The sequence below is a fragment of the Pristiophorus japonicus genome, chromosome 9 (assembly GCF_044704955.1).
Source record: "Pristiophorus japonicus isolate sPriJap1 chromosome 9, sPriJap1.hap1, whole genome shotgun sequence".
NCBI classification, from domain to species: domain Eukaryota; kingdom Metazoa; phylum Chordata; class Chondrichthyes; family Pristiophoridae; genus Pristiophorus; species Pristiophorus japonicus.
In genome coordinates, this window is record NC_091985.1 from 107,928,907 (window position 1) to 107,944,182 (window position 15,276).

The following is a 15,276-nucleotide window of genomic DNA, read 5'->3' on the forward strand; positions in this document are numbered from 1 at the left end:
TCACAATTTCGTTCGTTCGTTCCAGACGGCGGGGGGGGGGGGGGGGGGAGGAGAAAGCCGTTCCTTTCGGCGGGCGGGCGGGCCCGATTGACCGAATGCAGCGGGGGGGGGGGGGGGGGGGGGGAGAAAGCCGTTCCTTTCGGCGAGCGGGCGGGACAGATCGACCGAACGCAGCTGGGGGGGGGGGGGAGGAAGCTGTTCCCGACGGCGGGCAGGAAGGAGATAGTGAGAAGGCTGCAGGAAGCCTCAGAAGTTGAGCCTCAGTGCTGATGTGCTGATGGCAATGTGCTTTTATTAAAAAATGTTCAAAAATTAAACAGCTACAAAGAACTACAAAAATGGCCGCGTGCCAATGTTTCCTTCACACTGCGCGTGCGCGAACGCTCCAATGCGCACGCACAGGGTTGCCGGCAGGAAAAAAACTAATTTAAATGGCACCCACTTACAAAATCGGTGCGAGTGTAGGCTCCGCCCCCCTGGGCGCCGCGCCAGGCAGACATGGAGCTGCAAGGCGCTCGAGAATCGCGCGGATTTTTTTAGGCGCCGTTTTAGGCGCGAAAAACGGGCGCCCAGCTCAGAGGGGCACCCGTTTTTTATCGTGTGGAAACTTGGGCCCAAAGAGTGATAAAACATGAACTTGCCATTAACCGAAATCAGACAGTCTGTGTTTCAGACTCTCCCGCCCAAGCCTGCAGGCAATACCATTCTGTAAATAATCAGTTATCCAAGTAGAATAAAATTACATTGTACCTGCCAGAAAACAGAATTCTTCAATTCTTAAAATGGTACTAGTCCAGAAGAATATAGCTGAACTAAAAACTATCAAGTCAAGCAATCCCAGGAATTTATATTTAAGATTCTGGTTGAGAACAGTTGTTGGCAAACTACTTTTCATTATCGCTAAGAACTGGATAATATATAAAAGAATGTTGCAATTTTTAGTTTATTGTTGTTGTTTTGAAATAAATTCAGGCTGATATGCCTACAAAACAACAACAACATTGTATTTATATAGTGCCTTTAACATAGTAAAATGTCCCAAGGTACTTTACAGGAGTATTAGGAGACAAAAAATTAGACACCAAGCCACGAGGAGAAATTAGGGCAGGTGACCAAAAGCTTCGTCAAAGAGGTAGGTTTTAAGGAGCATCTTAAAAAGGAGGAAAGATAGGTAGAGAGGTTTAGGCAGGGAATTCCAGAGCTTAAGGCCTAGGCAACAGAAGGCACAGCGATTGAGCGATTATAATCAGGGATGCTCAAGAGGGCGCACATATTCCGGGAGTTGTGTAGCTGAAGGAGATTACAGAAATAGGGAGGGATGAGGCCATGGAGGGATTTAAAAACAAGGATGAGAATTTTGAAATCGAGGCAGTGCTTAACCGGGAGCCAATGTAGCTCAGCGAGCACAATACCCATTTATGAAGGTGCAATGTAAATCAGCAATACACACATCTCCACCGGACAACTTGAGCTGTGGCGCTTGCAGCAACTTCACCCTGGCTTTGGGTGGAAGACAGCCCTCCTGCATCAGTTGATATCCCGGCATTTTAGGCGTCATGTTGAAATCACCACAGAGGATATGAGCCTGGGTATCACTACTGAAGTTGTTTAACTCCTGGGCAGCCAAAGCTATCTGAAAATAAAGCATAATCAGACTCACTGAGCATGAATGAAGTATATTGTTAAGTTAGAATACAATCAGAGGTCACATTTTGGTTGGTACATGACAAGAGACTAAAAACTCAAAGAAATAGTTTCTTTGTTGATTATCATAGAACAGTCATTGAACATAACTTGGATGAAACAGCGATCCTTTGTACACCAGAAACAAGTACCAAGCAGACAAATCCAATTGAAAATGCAGTTGTTAGTGAATTGGGAGAGAGTTTTTTTTCCAATGTGGATTGTAAACCTCACTTTCGTAGAAATCACACTGAAAATAATTGAGAATTAAAATGTCACACTGGGGAGGTTAATCAGTAAACTTCACATTAACAAAAATTAAACATTAAGTGGATATGAAAACAGCTTTCTGTATAATATTCAACCCTCACATGATAAAGCCGTTTTGAATTATTGGACTGAATTAAGTAGATGAGATTCTGGCATCCCAAGACACAATGCAATTTTACTTGCCATGGATGCCATTAGCCAGAAATCAATTGGAAACTGAACCTCGCCATTAATCTTGTTTGCAAACTACTTATATTACCAGTACATTGCTGACAAAGCATGCTGTTGCAGAAGTATACAGTAGCACTGTTTTGATGAACAGCTAAAATGCAGCTAGAATTGCGCAAATATGTAAAAAGATGGTTGCAATAACAACAGGTAAGTTACTGTGTTCAGGACGCTGGCTTCTATTTAACATTTAGTTTAAAAGAGGGCACGATCAATTGTCGCAACACAGGTTTATCTCAGCAGAATAACCTATGAAATATGTAGTGTATAGTTTTTCCATTTATTGTATCATGATCCTGCATGATAAAATCTGCTGTAATAAAACATGTCCTTTAGAAATATTTGATCAGAAACGTAATTGAATGGCACCATGCAGCACATATTAAAAACTATATTACAGATGAGGGCATGAGGAACTTTCTTTGGGAAACATTTACAGGGGTATGGTTGGAAAGAACAGGAGAATGGGACTAATTGGCTAGCTCTTTCAAAGAGCCGGCACAGGCACGATGGTCTCTTTCTGTGCTGTATGATTCTATGATTATGAAATTGCTGATCAGACATCACACCAATTTTAAGCAAGTCAGTTTGAGGGAGGCAGCGAGAAGTAGCAAGATGTTTCCCCACTGGGGAGGGGGAAGGGAAGGAGAAAGAGAGATGGGAACCATAATCAGCCATGGGATGACTGTCTGTTACTTTGGATCACTTAGCTGCTCAAACAACTGCAGGAACTTGGCATGAGGCACAGGAAAAAAAAAATTGATGAAAATGACAATTTTTCAAAAGATTTGAAGAAAAAATAAAATTCACGAAGGACTAATTAAGTAACAGAAAAAAATCACTGCAGTGAAAATGGGTCAATTCAAGTAAATACAGTATTAGATAGAATGTTCCTGATAGTATTTCAAATGATTATTCCTGGGTGACAGTGTAAATTAGTAACACTATCAACAAGGTTGAGAGTCAGCAGTGTAAGAATATCAATACGATTATTCATTGCTTTTGGGTTTTTTTAAAAAAAGACACAAAACTATAATATGGATTTTATTTAAATCATGTTCTGGAAAAAGCCTATCTTTTCTCTGTCACGTTCTCATCAGCAGTTTTGAGAAAGGCTTTTAAGAAAATATTTTGAAACACAGGTTGAAACACAGAAACATCATCACAGCAGAGGTGCCATGAGTACATACGTCAGAGGATGGTTTAGGATGGTTTAAGGGGCCAGTAAATAATTAACAAAATGGTCTCAAGAGGGCATAAAGCCTCTAGTCTCCGTTTGGTAAACTATTTAAAACAAATGGATCGTTGTAAAACACGAGGGCCGCAATTTTGTTGACCTCGGTAGATCCATGGCTGGCACATCAGTGGCGGGTACCGACCCCGCTGCTGTTTCCAACCCTGCCTCTGAAATGAATTTACGTTGATTGGGCTTGTTAAGCCCACCCAGCGCATTTGCCGGCCAATTAGAGGAATCGGGTCTGGTGACGTGATTTGATGACCTGTTATCAGCCGGTCTCCTTAAAAAGGGACCATGACCAACTTCATTTTAACATTTGTGCTGTCAGTGTTCTACAGCATTGAGGTGCTGCAAACACTGACGAGCACTGCACAGAGATGCAAGGCAGCACCCAAGTTCTCCTTCCATATGGTTACGGAGGGAGTCATAGCACTCGGAAGTTCTCTTCCCTTCCAATGGGCGGATGAGACCTCCCCAGGACACCAATGCAGCCTGGTTGCACATTGCACAGGAGGGCACAAGCAGGGGTGTGGTAAGGAGGATCTGGGTGCAGTGCCACAAACGTTTCAATGATCTCAGTAGATCACAAAAGGTTAGTACAAAGCCACATTCAACCTCATCCTGCTGTGCCACTCACCACATCCCCATCACTCCACCTTCCCTACCCTACTCCTGCACATCCTTATTCACACCAACTTACCTTGCACCTCCACTCATCCCTCGCTTTCCCCATCTACATTATCACAGCCCAATCTCACTAGCCACCCCCACACTTATCCTAGTCCAATCATAGCAACTAACAACATACAAGGGTAGCCACTTGGATGTTTTATGCAATGTTCATGTAAAGTTTCTGTTAATGTAGTGTCAAACATTGAAACCTTTATTTTCAACACTTTGTATTCTTGCTTAGATTTGTGTGCACCTTTGGAACTGGCTTAGTGAGTTGCAGTGAATGGAGAGACACAACAGTACCCCCGCAATGGTCATATGTGAAAAGAATGGCTTGGGTATTGAAGGTGTTGGTGTGGGGTGGTGCCAACCTGGCACATCATGTGGCAGCCAGGGTGTACAGCACCAAGTGAAGTAAATCTAGCCATGGCGAGGCCTTCCCTGACCTCCCGGGCAGCAATATGATCGGATGCTGATGTCCAGTGTCCTGTGCAGCATCAGTTGATTGCGGAGGTGGTTAGTGTTGTTGTGGGTACTGATGGTGTGCCTGGTGATGCTGGTGTTGGGGCTGATCATGGTGGGGTTGTGAGGACCAAGATCAGAGAGCAAAAGGGCACCTATGCTGATGGGATAGATGGCAGGTGAAGTAGAGATGATAGAAGCGATATGTCAATGGTAATAGAGGTAATAAGGTCAGACCAGTGTAAAGACTTGCAGCATGGTAAATCTGTTGTGGAAATGCAGTGAGGAAGAGTTTGTGGCAGAGGGAAGATATCTCCAAGGTGGTAGCTTTTACTTGACATTTGAAGCGGTCAACTCAACAGCTGATTCAATGGCCATTGAATTCATGCCTCAACATAACAGACATGATCCCCAAGGAGAGAGGACAGTGTGGGCGAGCACGTAAAATCAAAAGGCATGCTCAAATGTTTTCTTAATCATCTCTAAATAAGGTCAAATGACTTGAATGGAGTCCACTGCTGCTGCGTGTCAGGTCTGCTCAGCGATGACAGACCTGACATCATAAGAACTTATTAGGAACAGGAGTAGGCCACCTAGTCCCTCGAGCTTGCTCTGCCATTCAATAAAATCATGGCTGATCTGATCATGGACTCAGCTCCACTTCCCTGCCTGCTCCCCAGAATCCTTTACTGCCTTGTCGCTCAAAAATCTGTCTATCTCCACCTTAAATATATTCAATGACGCAGCCTCCATAGCTCTCTGGGGCAGGGAATTCCATATATTTACAATCCTCAGAATAAATTCCTTCTCATCGCTTAAATGGGTGGACCCTTATTTTGAGACTATGTCTCCTAGTTTTAGTTTCCCCTATGAGTGGAAATATCCTCTCTGCATCCACCTTGTCGAGCCCCCTCTTTATCTTATATGTTTCGATAAGATCACCTCCCGTTCTTCGGAACTCCAATGTGTATAGGCCCAACCTATCTTCATAAGTCAGCCCTTTCATCTCTCGAATCAACTTTGTGAACCTTCTCTGAACAGCCTCCAATGCAAGTATATCCTTCCTTAAATACGGCGACCAAAACTGTTCGCAGTACTCTAGGTGTGGCCTCACCAATACCCTGTACAGTTGTAGCAGGACTTCTCCGCTTTTATACTCCATCCCCCTTGCAATAAAGGCCAACATTCCATCATGTGGCAGTGGGTTTACAGCGGAGTGCCTGACCCACCGGGGGAATAAAAAACACTTTCCCACTCAACCCACGCCACCGATCGTGCCCGCTCACAGCACCCGCCCACCCCTAAAATCCAGCTGCGCTGGAAGAGAACCATAAATTAAAAGGGTATAAGACAGATGCCATGTTTTACAATGTTAGAAAGAAGGAAAAAAAACTGCATTCAAGACCCTGGTGTGTGAACAAGTAATTTTCACGATTTCTCATTAAATCTACGCACTGAGTTTTGGACGCAAGGCTAACATGCGCTATTCCGTATGGTTTGTTAGGGTGTTTAAGATTAATTTTTTGTCGGTAATAAATGAAGTTAATTAGCAAACATATTACTGCCTCTAGTTGTATGAATCTGTTTAAAGGATAAGGAATTAACAAACAAGCAACACTAGGCACCCGAATTTTTCATTCTGTGGTGGCATCAAGACTAGTAGGGAACGTTCTTGGGGAGGCCCCTCCCACATATACAATCATGGTGAGGAGTCCAACATGAAGTCTTTCAGGCAGGCAAGATTTGAGAAGTTATCTGGAAAGCAGTTATGCAAAGTATTCACATTTTTTTTTTAAAAAGGAGGTAATGATACTTTGTCCCACTATGACTTCTAACATATCAAGGCCTTGACTGTCATGAATGAAGCACAGGTTTACAACCATCAAGATGTGTCTTTTGCATATATGACTCAAGAGCGCAAGTTTAAAATCAAAATCATGTTTCATTACAAATGTAAGAAGCTCTGTTTGATTGGCTACCACCATGGCCTAGCAGAGATAATATTGATAAAACATTTCTCTAAATTGTATTCAAACTGTATATTAAGTGAACATCTGATATAGTTGATTATTTCTGTTGGTAAATAACCTTTTGGTTTCATTCCCTGGATCAGTTTGGTCCTTGGTTCTTAATTCTTACAGTTAAATACTTTGCCACCGTTATTTAATAAGATGCTGCATGATGAGCAAATTGCTCCTTTTACTTGTCCTCATTATGCTGCTCTTTGGGTGGTGTTACCCGAGGGCAGCTTGCCTAGTACCTTGTTCTGGAGGATCATCTTCGCTTACAACAGGTCATTTAATATTAATGTAACCTAATCTACTTTTACCCTGTTTTAATTTGCTTTATGTAATGTGCTATTTTTAACTATTTGTTCATTATATAATGTTGATCTTGACTTTCATGTGCAAAGAGTGAGTGTAATCTTCAGATAAAGCAAGGTTCAGGGCAGTTGAGGCAATCAGATATAATACAGTCCCTATTTTAAAGTCACACATTCTTTCCTTTATATTTTTGAATTTGATATTATTTATATGAAATAATAAAACTTACAGCAAATAGACAAGCAGAGAAGTTGAATTGTTTGGTGCATAGGAGTTTTCCTGCAGTATAGGCAGAGGAGCTGAGAGATACAAACCTCAGGCAGCGCAGCACTACCACTGGCAGGAGGATGTAAATATACCGTGACAAGTTTGCATAGGCAGGTCCCATTATAAAAGCCGATACAGAAATTGTTAAATGGAAAAAGTTGGCACAAAGTGTGACAAGAATTAAGGAGTTGTAGACAGGAAGTGTGTACAAAAGCAGTATCTTAATATATTAGCGTTTGTTTTGTTTTCTCCTATATCCTCTTGCTTTGTTTCGGTTACTATTTTTTCTAAATGTAAAGTTTCAAAAAACAATCTGTAAATAAAAGTTTAAAAAAAAAACACACCTGAAGAGTGGTAACATCGATATTCTTCCAATTTCCCCAGAAGGTATGAAGGTTTCCAACTGTAACAGTATTTTCTGTCCTTGAACACTTCATCTTGGTAATAAGCAGAACATGGTCCCTCTTAAAATAATCCCGTATCGTACATTTATCTTCTTCATTCCACTCACTTTGTTCAATTACTTCTTCAAATAAATCATTAAGTATCACTCCTTTCTGCTCAGCTAATGAAAATCGTTCCTGCTTAAAGAAAGTGGTTTCTCCTTCATCAGTGCCAAGTGCTTTTTGGAAATAGACTCCCTGGTAACCCAACTCTTCCATGGCAGGCAAAAGAAGGCTCCTATAATACTCGGGTCCCACTTCTTGCAGGCAAACAACATCACCATTCAATGTCTTTAGCTCAACCATAAGCTGTCCATGACGTGTGACCATAAGCTTCTGGTCTGCTGAAATATAAGAATAATAACCAGGAAGAATATGGCAGTCCGCCAATATGTTATAGGAAACAATAGAAAAAACTAGGTCGTCATCAAGTGCCCTTTCTTCCATTCCTGGGGAGAAAACACGTTCTCGCTGGACATGTATGTGTTTTTGGTCATTATTTTGAGTTTCCATTATTATATGACCTTTGTGCCATTCAATTTTGAAATAAACAGGATATAATATATTTCCTAAAATAAAAAGACAACATACTATTGAGAAACTTATCATTTCAGCCTAAATTACCATCAATATTTTCCTAATTTGTTAACAGTACAATTAACATTACTTCTTATTATGCAGAGGTAACAAACATATTAACACATATTTTGTAATGCTTCCAGTCTGAAATTCTGATATTGCAGTTTATTTAAAAAGTATTATATATTTGCTAAGGGGGAAGCTAGCACAATCACAGTGACAACTGCAAATGAGTCATTTGAATGGTTCTTTGGTTAATATGGAAATTAAATTGTGGCACAACATTAACCTATGATTCTATAAAAATGCTCACAGGTAGGAGCAAAGATAGGAATGTCCATCATGGCTTCTTAATTGTCCTCAAAGTTTTCAATAAAAATCAGTTACTACTTTAAAATGTTTCTTGGTGCAGTCTGTTCATTTAAGGCTTCTTTAAACTAACTTACTAAATCTGTTAGGTGTGCAAGTCAGCCTGCAATTTGAAAAGAGTAAGGAATGGAATTTGGAGAGAGCAATATAGCAACAGAGCTCTGCATTGTACTAAGCTTCTGCAAGTCAAAAATGTGAGTAATTTTGGTTGAGAAAATTCCAGCAGTTTAGTTTGATGCTCATTAAAATCTCTCTTCTCCACCTTCCACGGTGTGATGACGACAACTATCTTTGCTCTCCTACAAGCTCTACATGCGAAAAGGGTCAAAAATGTTCACTTAATTTTTCACTAACATTTTCAATTATATTCCCCCACAAGGTAAATATACTGTTGTTAATGCTATTATAAAATCAGGCGACTTTCCTAGCACTGGAAATTATTTTCAAACATTCGACAGAATTATTTAGGAGACAAAGAATCTCTAGATTTTTTTTGGGTGAGGGGGGAATTTTTCTCCCAATATAATCATCTGTGTATATCTGCTTCAGGACAGAGATCCTATAATGTATCCAGAATGCATGTTGTTTATTACATATGATATACAGTACAGAAACAAGCCATTCAGCCCAACTAGTCCATGCCAGCGTTTATGCTCCACTTGAGCCTCCCACCGTCTTTCCTCATCTAAATCTATCTGCATAACTCTCCTTTCCCTTCTCCCTCATATGCTTGTCTAGCCTCCCCTTAAATGCATCTATACTATTCGTTTCTGTGGTAGCGTGTTCCACATTCTCACCACTCTTTGGGTAAAGAAGTTTCATCTGAATTCCCTATTGGATTTCTTGGTTACAATCTTGCATTGATGGCCTCTAGTTATGCTCTTCCCCACAAGTGGAAACATTCTCTCGGTAATTTTAAAAGACCTCTATTAGGTCACGCCTCGGCCTTCTTTTTTCAAGAGAAAAAAAAAGAGACCCAGCCTGTTCATCCTTTTCCCGATATGTATACCCTCACATTTCTGGTATCATCTTTGTAAATCTTCTCTCCAGTGCCTCTATATCCTTTTTATAATATGGCGACCAGAACTGTATGCAGTACTCTGTGTGGTCTAACCAAGGTTCAATACAGGTTTAGCATAACTTCCCTACTTTTCAATTCTATCTCTCTAGAAATAAACCCTAGTGCTTGGTTTGCTTTTTTATGGCCTTGCAAACCTGTGTCGCAACTTTTATTGATTTGTGTATTTGTACTCAGAGATCCCTTTGTTTTGAGCGATAAGGGAATAAAGGGTTATGGTGAGTGGGCAGGGAAGTGGAGCTGAGTCCATGATCACCTTAGCCATGATCTTATTAAATGGCGGAGCAGGCTCGAGGGACCAAATGGCCTACTCCTGCTCCTATTTCTTATGTTCTTATGTTCCTCTACCCCACCTAGACTTGCACCTGCCAAGTAATAAGTGACCTCCCTATTCTTCCTACCAAAATGTAATACCTCACATTTATCTCGGTGTTGAACTCCATTTGCCAATTATTTGCCCATTCTCCAAGTTTATCTGTAGTTTCTGTAATTTGTTGCAGTCCTGCTCAGTATTGACTATCCCCCCCAATTTGGTGTCAGCTGCAAACTTAGAAATTGTGATTTTGATTCCAAAGTCTAAAAAGAAATGCTGCCAACAATCCAGTTAGTCTGGCAGGTAAAAGCTTGTAAAACAATCGTGCTCAGTTTAACACAGCTGATCTAAGCATGAGTAATATTTACACATTTTTAGCTAGGTTTTCCAGAGAGCCCTTCAACACCCTATTGCCTGCCCAGAAAAACCGCTAGCGTTTGGTAAGTAACGCTGGCGAAAATTTCCACTTGCACCATTATTCTTGGCGGTTAGGGGGAACCCAAGTAAAACAGGCGTTTTTTTTTTTAAAGTTAGTCCGAGGCTGAAGTTGGGCCTGGGGAGGGAGGGGAAAACTTAAAAAAAGTTACTAAAAAAAAGTTAAGAAACATTCCCAAGACACTTACATCTAATCGCCATTTAAAAAATTTTTAAAGTAAAGAACTTGCCTTTCTTTGCAGAGTACTCACCTACCGCCCTGTTTACACAGCTTTCACAGGGCAGTTCCCTTGGCGATCTGGACGGGCTTCGGTTGAGACAAAACTTACGCCCTGGCGATTTGCTCGGCAGTTTGGCCCCGGCGGGCGTTTCCAGATTTGGGCGATACCATTGAAAAACAAAAGGGGAAACTTTCGCCAGGCAGAAAAACAGCTGTACCGCCGAGAAAATCACTAAGAATCCACCGAAAATGAAAGGAAATTTTAGCCCTTTAAATTGATGTACGCTCATAGATTCACACTGAAATATACAAAAGGGAAAAACTAAAGCTATCAGCGAATGCAGTAGTACAGCATGGTGGAGCAATTTGGCACTGCTCCAAATAATGGAGTATGGGCTTTTGCCGAGAATTCCTACCCCATCCACCAAAAACAGAGCTTCAAGACAGAACATTGCATTTACAGAGATGTAATGAAAAGTGGACGGCAACAATAAATAAAGGATTTGCATTCATATAGCACCATTCATGACCTCAGAACTTCCCAAAGCTCTTTACAACCAACAAAGTACTTTAGAAGTGTAGCTGCTGTTGTAACGTTGGAAATGTGGCAGCCAATGTGCGCACAGCAAGCTCCCACAAACAGCAATGTGATAATGACCAAGTAATCTGTTTTAGTGATGTTGGTATTGTGGGATAAATATTGTTCAGGGCACCGGGGAGAACTCCTTGCTCTTCTTCGAAATGGTGCCATGGGATCTTTTATTTCCATCAGAGAGGGCATACGGATACAGGGCCTCGGTTTAACATCTCATCCAAAGATGGCATCTTGGACAGTGCAGCACTCTCAGTATTGCACTGGAGTGTTTGTCTAGATAGATACTGTGCTCAAACCTCTGGAGTGGGATTTCAATGGACAATCATTCTTAGTCAGTCAGAGGTGAGATTGCTACCAACTGAGCCACAGCTGATACCAGCATAAACAGCCAGGGGTCCCAGTGCAGACCCTGACAGAAATCCGCTCAGTTCTGCTCCCAGGAAGAGCTTGTCCATTTATTGTCACCTTCTGCTTTTGGTGATTATACTAGTTTTCGGTCCAGTTAGCCAAGCTGTCATTAATTAATTGTGCATTAGACTCCTTTCAACGTTTCAGAAGCAGAACTTAATCAAATACCATCTGACAATTCAATGAAATGATATCCTGTGGTAATTCTTCATCCATGAATACAATTACATTCTGAAAGAATTCCACTAAATTTATGACCAAAATTTACTGTTTATAAAATCATACTGACTACCACGCATAGCCTTTGAACCTTTTTAGATGTTATCCTTGGTTCAGTGGTAGCACCCATTCCTCTGAATCAAAAGATCATGGGAGTGATTTTGACTTTGGGCGATAGTGTAAAATGGGCAATAACCAATTTTCATTTCTATTGAAGTCAATGGATGTAAAAGATCCCATGGTGCTATTCGAAGAGCAGAGGAATATTTTTGGTATCTTAGCCAACATTTATCATTCAACCGAAATGAATAATTACCTGATCATTTATTTCATTGCTGTTTGTGGGACATTGCTGTCTGCAAATTTGTGCCACATTTCTCTACATTACAACAGTGATTATAATTGAAAAATTGGATTTCATTGCCGATGAAATGTTTTGCAATATCCTGAGGTTGTGAAAGGCACTATATAAATGCAAGTTGTTTGATTCTTCCTGGATGATCCACTTGAGTGTTTCCTCCACTCCTAATGTTACAAACATTGATCCAGTAAAGAACTGGGCAGAGATAGATGGGCAGAGTGCCTCTGTAAGGAGGAAGTGACTGTTCAGGTAGTTTTGTTGAAGTGTAGTAGTATAGTATTAGGCAGTCCCTCGTATAGAGGGGGACCCTCTTCCACACCAAAAAGGGATGAGTTCACAGGTGTTTCAATGAGGGACCTGACATTCGAGGTCCCAAACTACAGACTGAAGGGTGGAAGATGTCTGTGCATGGATTCTTTTAACGTGGGGTGGCCGTTGCACACCAGCCACCACACGGGCTTGACAGAGCTAGGTCTTGATCCAGTGGCAAGACCTAGAGCACACGCATGCTCCTACTATCCATAGATCGCAGTGTGGTTGACCCGTGCTGCCCCTGGGCCCTCGCCTCTCCTGGGCTCCGATCGCTCACCGCTCCTCCACCCCAATAAAAAATAGAGCAGTCAGAAACATGACATCAATTAGTCTCCTCTTATCTTCGAGACATCAAATATCGACACTTTTATTTGAAATATCAAAATAAGTTGTGGGAAGTGATGGTCTGGTTGAAGTCATTATTTGGTTTGTAATTCAATCAAGTGTTTATAGCATTAACCAGAAAGCGCCATTTTATCACAAAATAGAAAATATTCAAGAGAGCACACTGCGCCCCAGATCCTTCTAAAGTTGCTACCCTCAGCTCTGAGGCCAATGTTGCACCGTGTTCCTCCCCCAGCTGCAATCAGCTTCCTGCCCGACATGATTCAGCACTGGTCAGTACACTTACCCAATATCGTTCCGAGAATCCTTCGACAACTTTACGATATTACCTGCAAATGGCAGCTGTTGCTGGTTAAATTAGAACAGATGCTGCCAAGGAGATGCTGGAGACAGTACGGCAGTGTAGTTGCAGCCCGGAACCCGCACTGAACTGGGTAAGAATACAACTCATCAGTCCCTTAAAGGACTGGCCTTTCCCACAAGTAAACACTGCAAAGTTCCCCCATTCATCCATTAATGATTTGGTTTGAAACCCACTGCAAGATTCACCTTTCCATTATCGGCATCACCGAGCCCAGGTCAGCCGCATCCGCATGCGCACTTTGGCCAGAGGAATTGCTGCATTTTGTGTTGTGTGAAACCTCCTTGGGTTTCTTAATCTTCTGCTTAATTCGTTTACAAACCACAGCCCAGAGAAGGTGTATGAGAATTATTACTCTTATTTAAGTAATCTCAGGGCGGGGAGTAGGTGAATGGGACTGAATAGGTCAGTTACAGATTCTCTCATTGGGCGCTGCAGACAAATAATAATTTCAGTTCGACGAATGAAATTATCTTTACTTTTAAGAATCACAAAATGAAACGAAGGATTGCCACTTCTGGGGATGGGGTATTTTAACACTCGCCCCTGCAACGGGTGGGAGAGGGGTTAAATCGGTAAATAAGTGAAAGCTGACAACAATCCGCCACGAACGCGGATACTTCAGATTTAACGCGCAGTCCGGCGGAGGGGGGGTAGAAAGGAGGGGGGAGGGGGGGTAGAAAGGAGGGGGGAGGGGGGGGAGGGGGGGTAGAAAGGAGGGGGTAGAAAGGAGGGGGGAGGGGGGGTAGAAAGGAGGGGGGAGGGGGGGTAGAAAGGAGGGGGGAGGGGGGGTAGAAAGGAGGGGGAGGGGGGGTAGAAAGGAGGGGGGAGGGGGGGGTAGAAAGGAGGGGGGAGGGGGGGGTAGAAAGGAGGGGGGAGGGGGGGTAGAAAGAAGGGGAAGGGGGGGTAGAAAGAAGGGGAAGGGGGGGTAGAAAGGAGGGGGGAGGGGGGATAGAAAGGAGGGGGGAGGGGGTAGAAAGGAGGGGGGAGGGGGAGGGGGAGGGGGGGGTAGAAAGGAGGGGGGGGGGGTAGAAAGGAGGGGGGGGGGGGTAGAAAGGAGGGGGGAGGGGGGGTAGAAAGGAGGGGGGAGGGGGAGGGGGGGGGTAGAAAGGAGGGGGTAGAAAGGAGGAGGGGGGGGTAGAAAGGAGGAGGGGGGGGGTAGAAAGGAGGAGGGGGGGGGTAGAAAGGAGGAGGGGGGGGGTAGAAAGGAGGGGGGGGAAGAAAGGAGGAGGGGGGGGGAAGAAAAGGAGGAGGGGGGGGAAGAAGGAGGAGGGGGGGGAAGAAAGGAGGAGGGGGGGGGGAAGAAAGGAGGAGGGGGGGGAAGAAAGGAGGAGGGGGGGGGGGAAGAGAGGAGGGGGGGGGAAGAAAGGAGGAGGGGGGGGAAGAAAGGAGGAGGGGGGGGGGAAGAAAGGAGGAGGGGGGGGGGAAGAAAGGAGGAGGGGGGGAAGAAAGGAGGAGGGGGGGAAGAAAGGAGGAGGGGGGGAAGAAAGGAGGAGGGGGGAAGAAAGGAGGAGGGGGGGGGAAGAAAGGAGGAGGGGGGGAAGAAAGGAGGAGGGGGGGGAAGAAAGGAGGAGGGGGGGGGAAGAAAGGAGGAGGGGGGGGGAAGAAAGGAGGAGGGGGGGGGAAGAAAGGAGGAGGGGGGGGAAGAAAGGAGGAGGGGGGGGAAGAAAGGAGGAGGGGGGGGAAGAAAGGAGGAGGGGGGGGGAAGAAAGGAGGAGGGGGGGGGAAAAGGAGGAGGGGGGGGAAGAAAGGAGGAGGGGGGGGGGGAAGAAAGGAGGAGGGGGGGGGGAAGAAAGGAGGAGGGGGGGGGAAGAAAGGAGGAGGGGGGGGAAGAAAGGGAGTGGCGGGGGGGGGAAGAAAGGAGGAGGGGGGGGGAAGAAAGGAGGAGGGGGGGGGAAGAAAGGAGGAGGGGGGGGGAAGAAAGGAGGAGGGGGGGGGAAGAAAGGAGGGGGGGGGAAGAAAGGAGGAGGGGGGGGGGAAGAAAGGAGGAGGGGGGGGGAAGAAAGGAGGAGGGGGGGGGAGAAAGGAAGGAGGAGGGGGGGAAGAAAGGAGGAGGGGGGGGGAAGAAAGGAGGAGGGGGGGGGAAGAAAGGAGA

General features: G+C 44.0%; 1 protein-coding gene across 1 annotated transcript in view; it reads right to left on the minus strand.

Annotated features, from left to right (window-relative positions):
• LOC139272656 (2',5'-phosphodiesterase 12-like) overlaps window positions 1–15,276 on the minus strand; it is a 54,003-nt gene that overhangs the window by 23,649 nt on the left and 15,078 nt on the right. Inside the window, exons 2-3 of the mRNA XM_070888733.1 lie at window positions 7,488–8,155; window positions 1,451–1,633 (exon numbers count right to left, since the gene is read on the minus strand). Coding sequence (XP_070744834.1) covers window positions 1,451–1,633; window positions 7,488–8,099 — 795 coding nt within the window. The 5' untranslated portion in view covers window positions 8,100–8,155. The remainder of the gene's footprint in view (window positions 1–1,450; window positions 1,634–7,487; window positions 8,156–15,276) is intronic.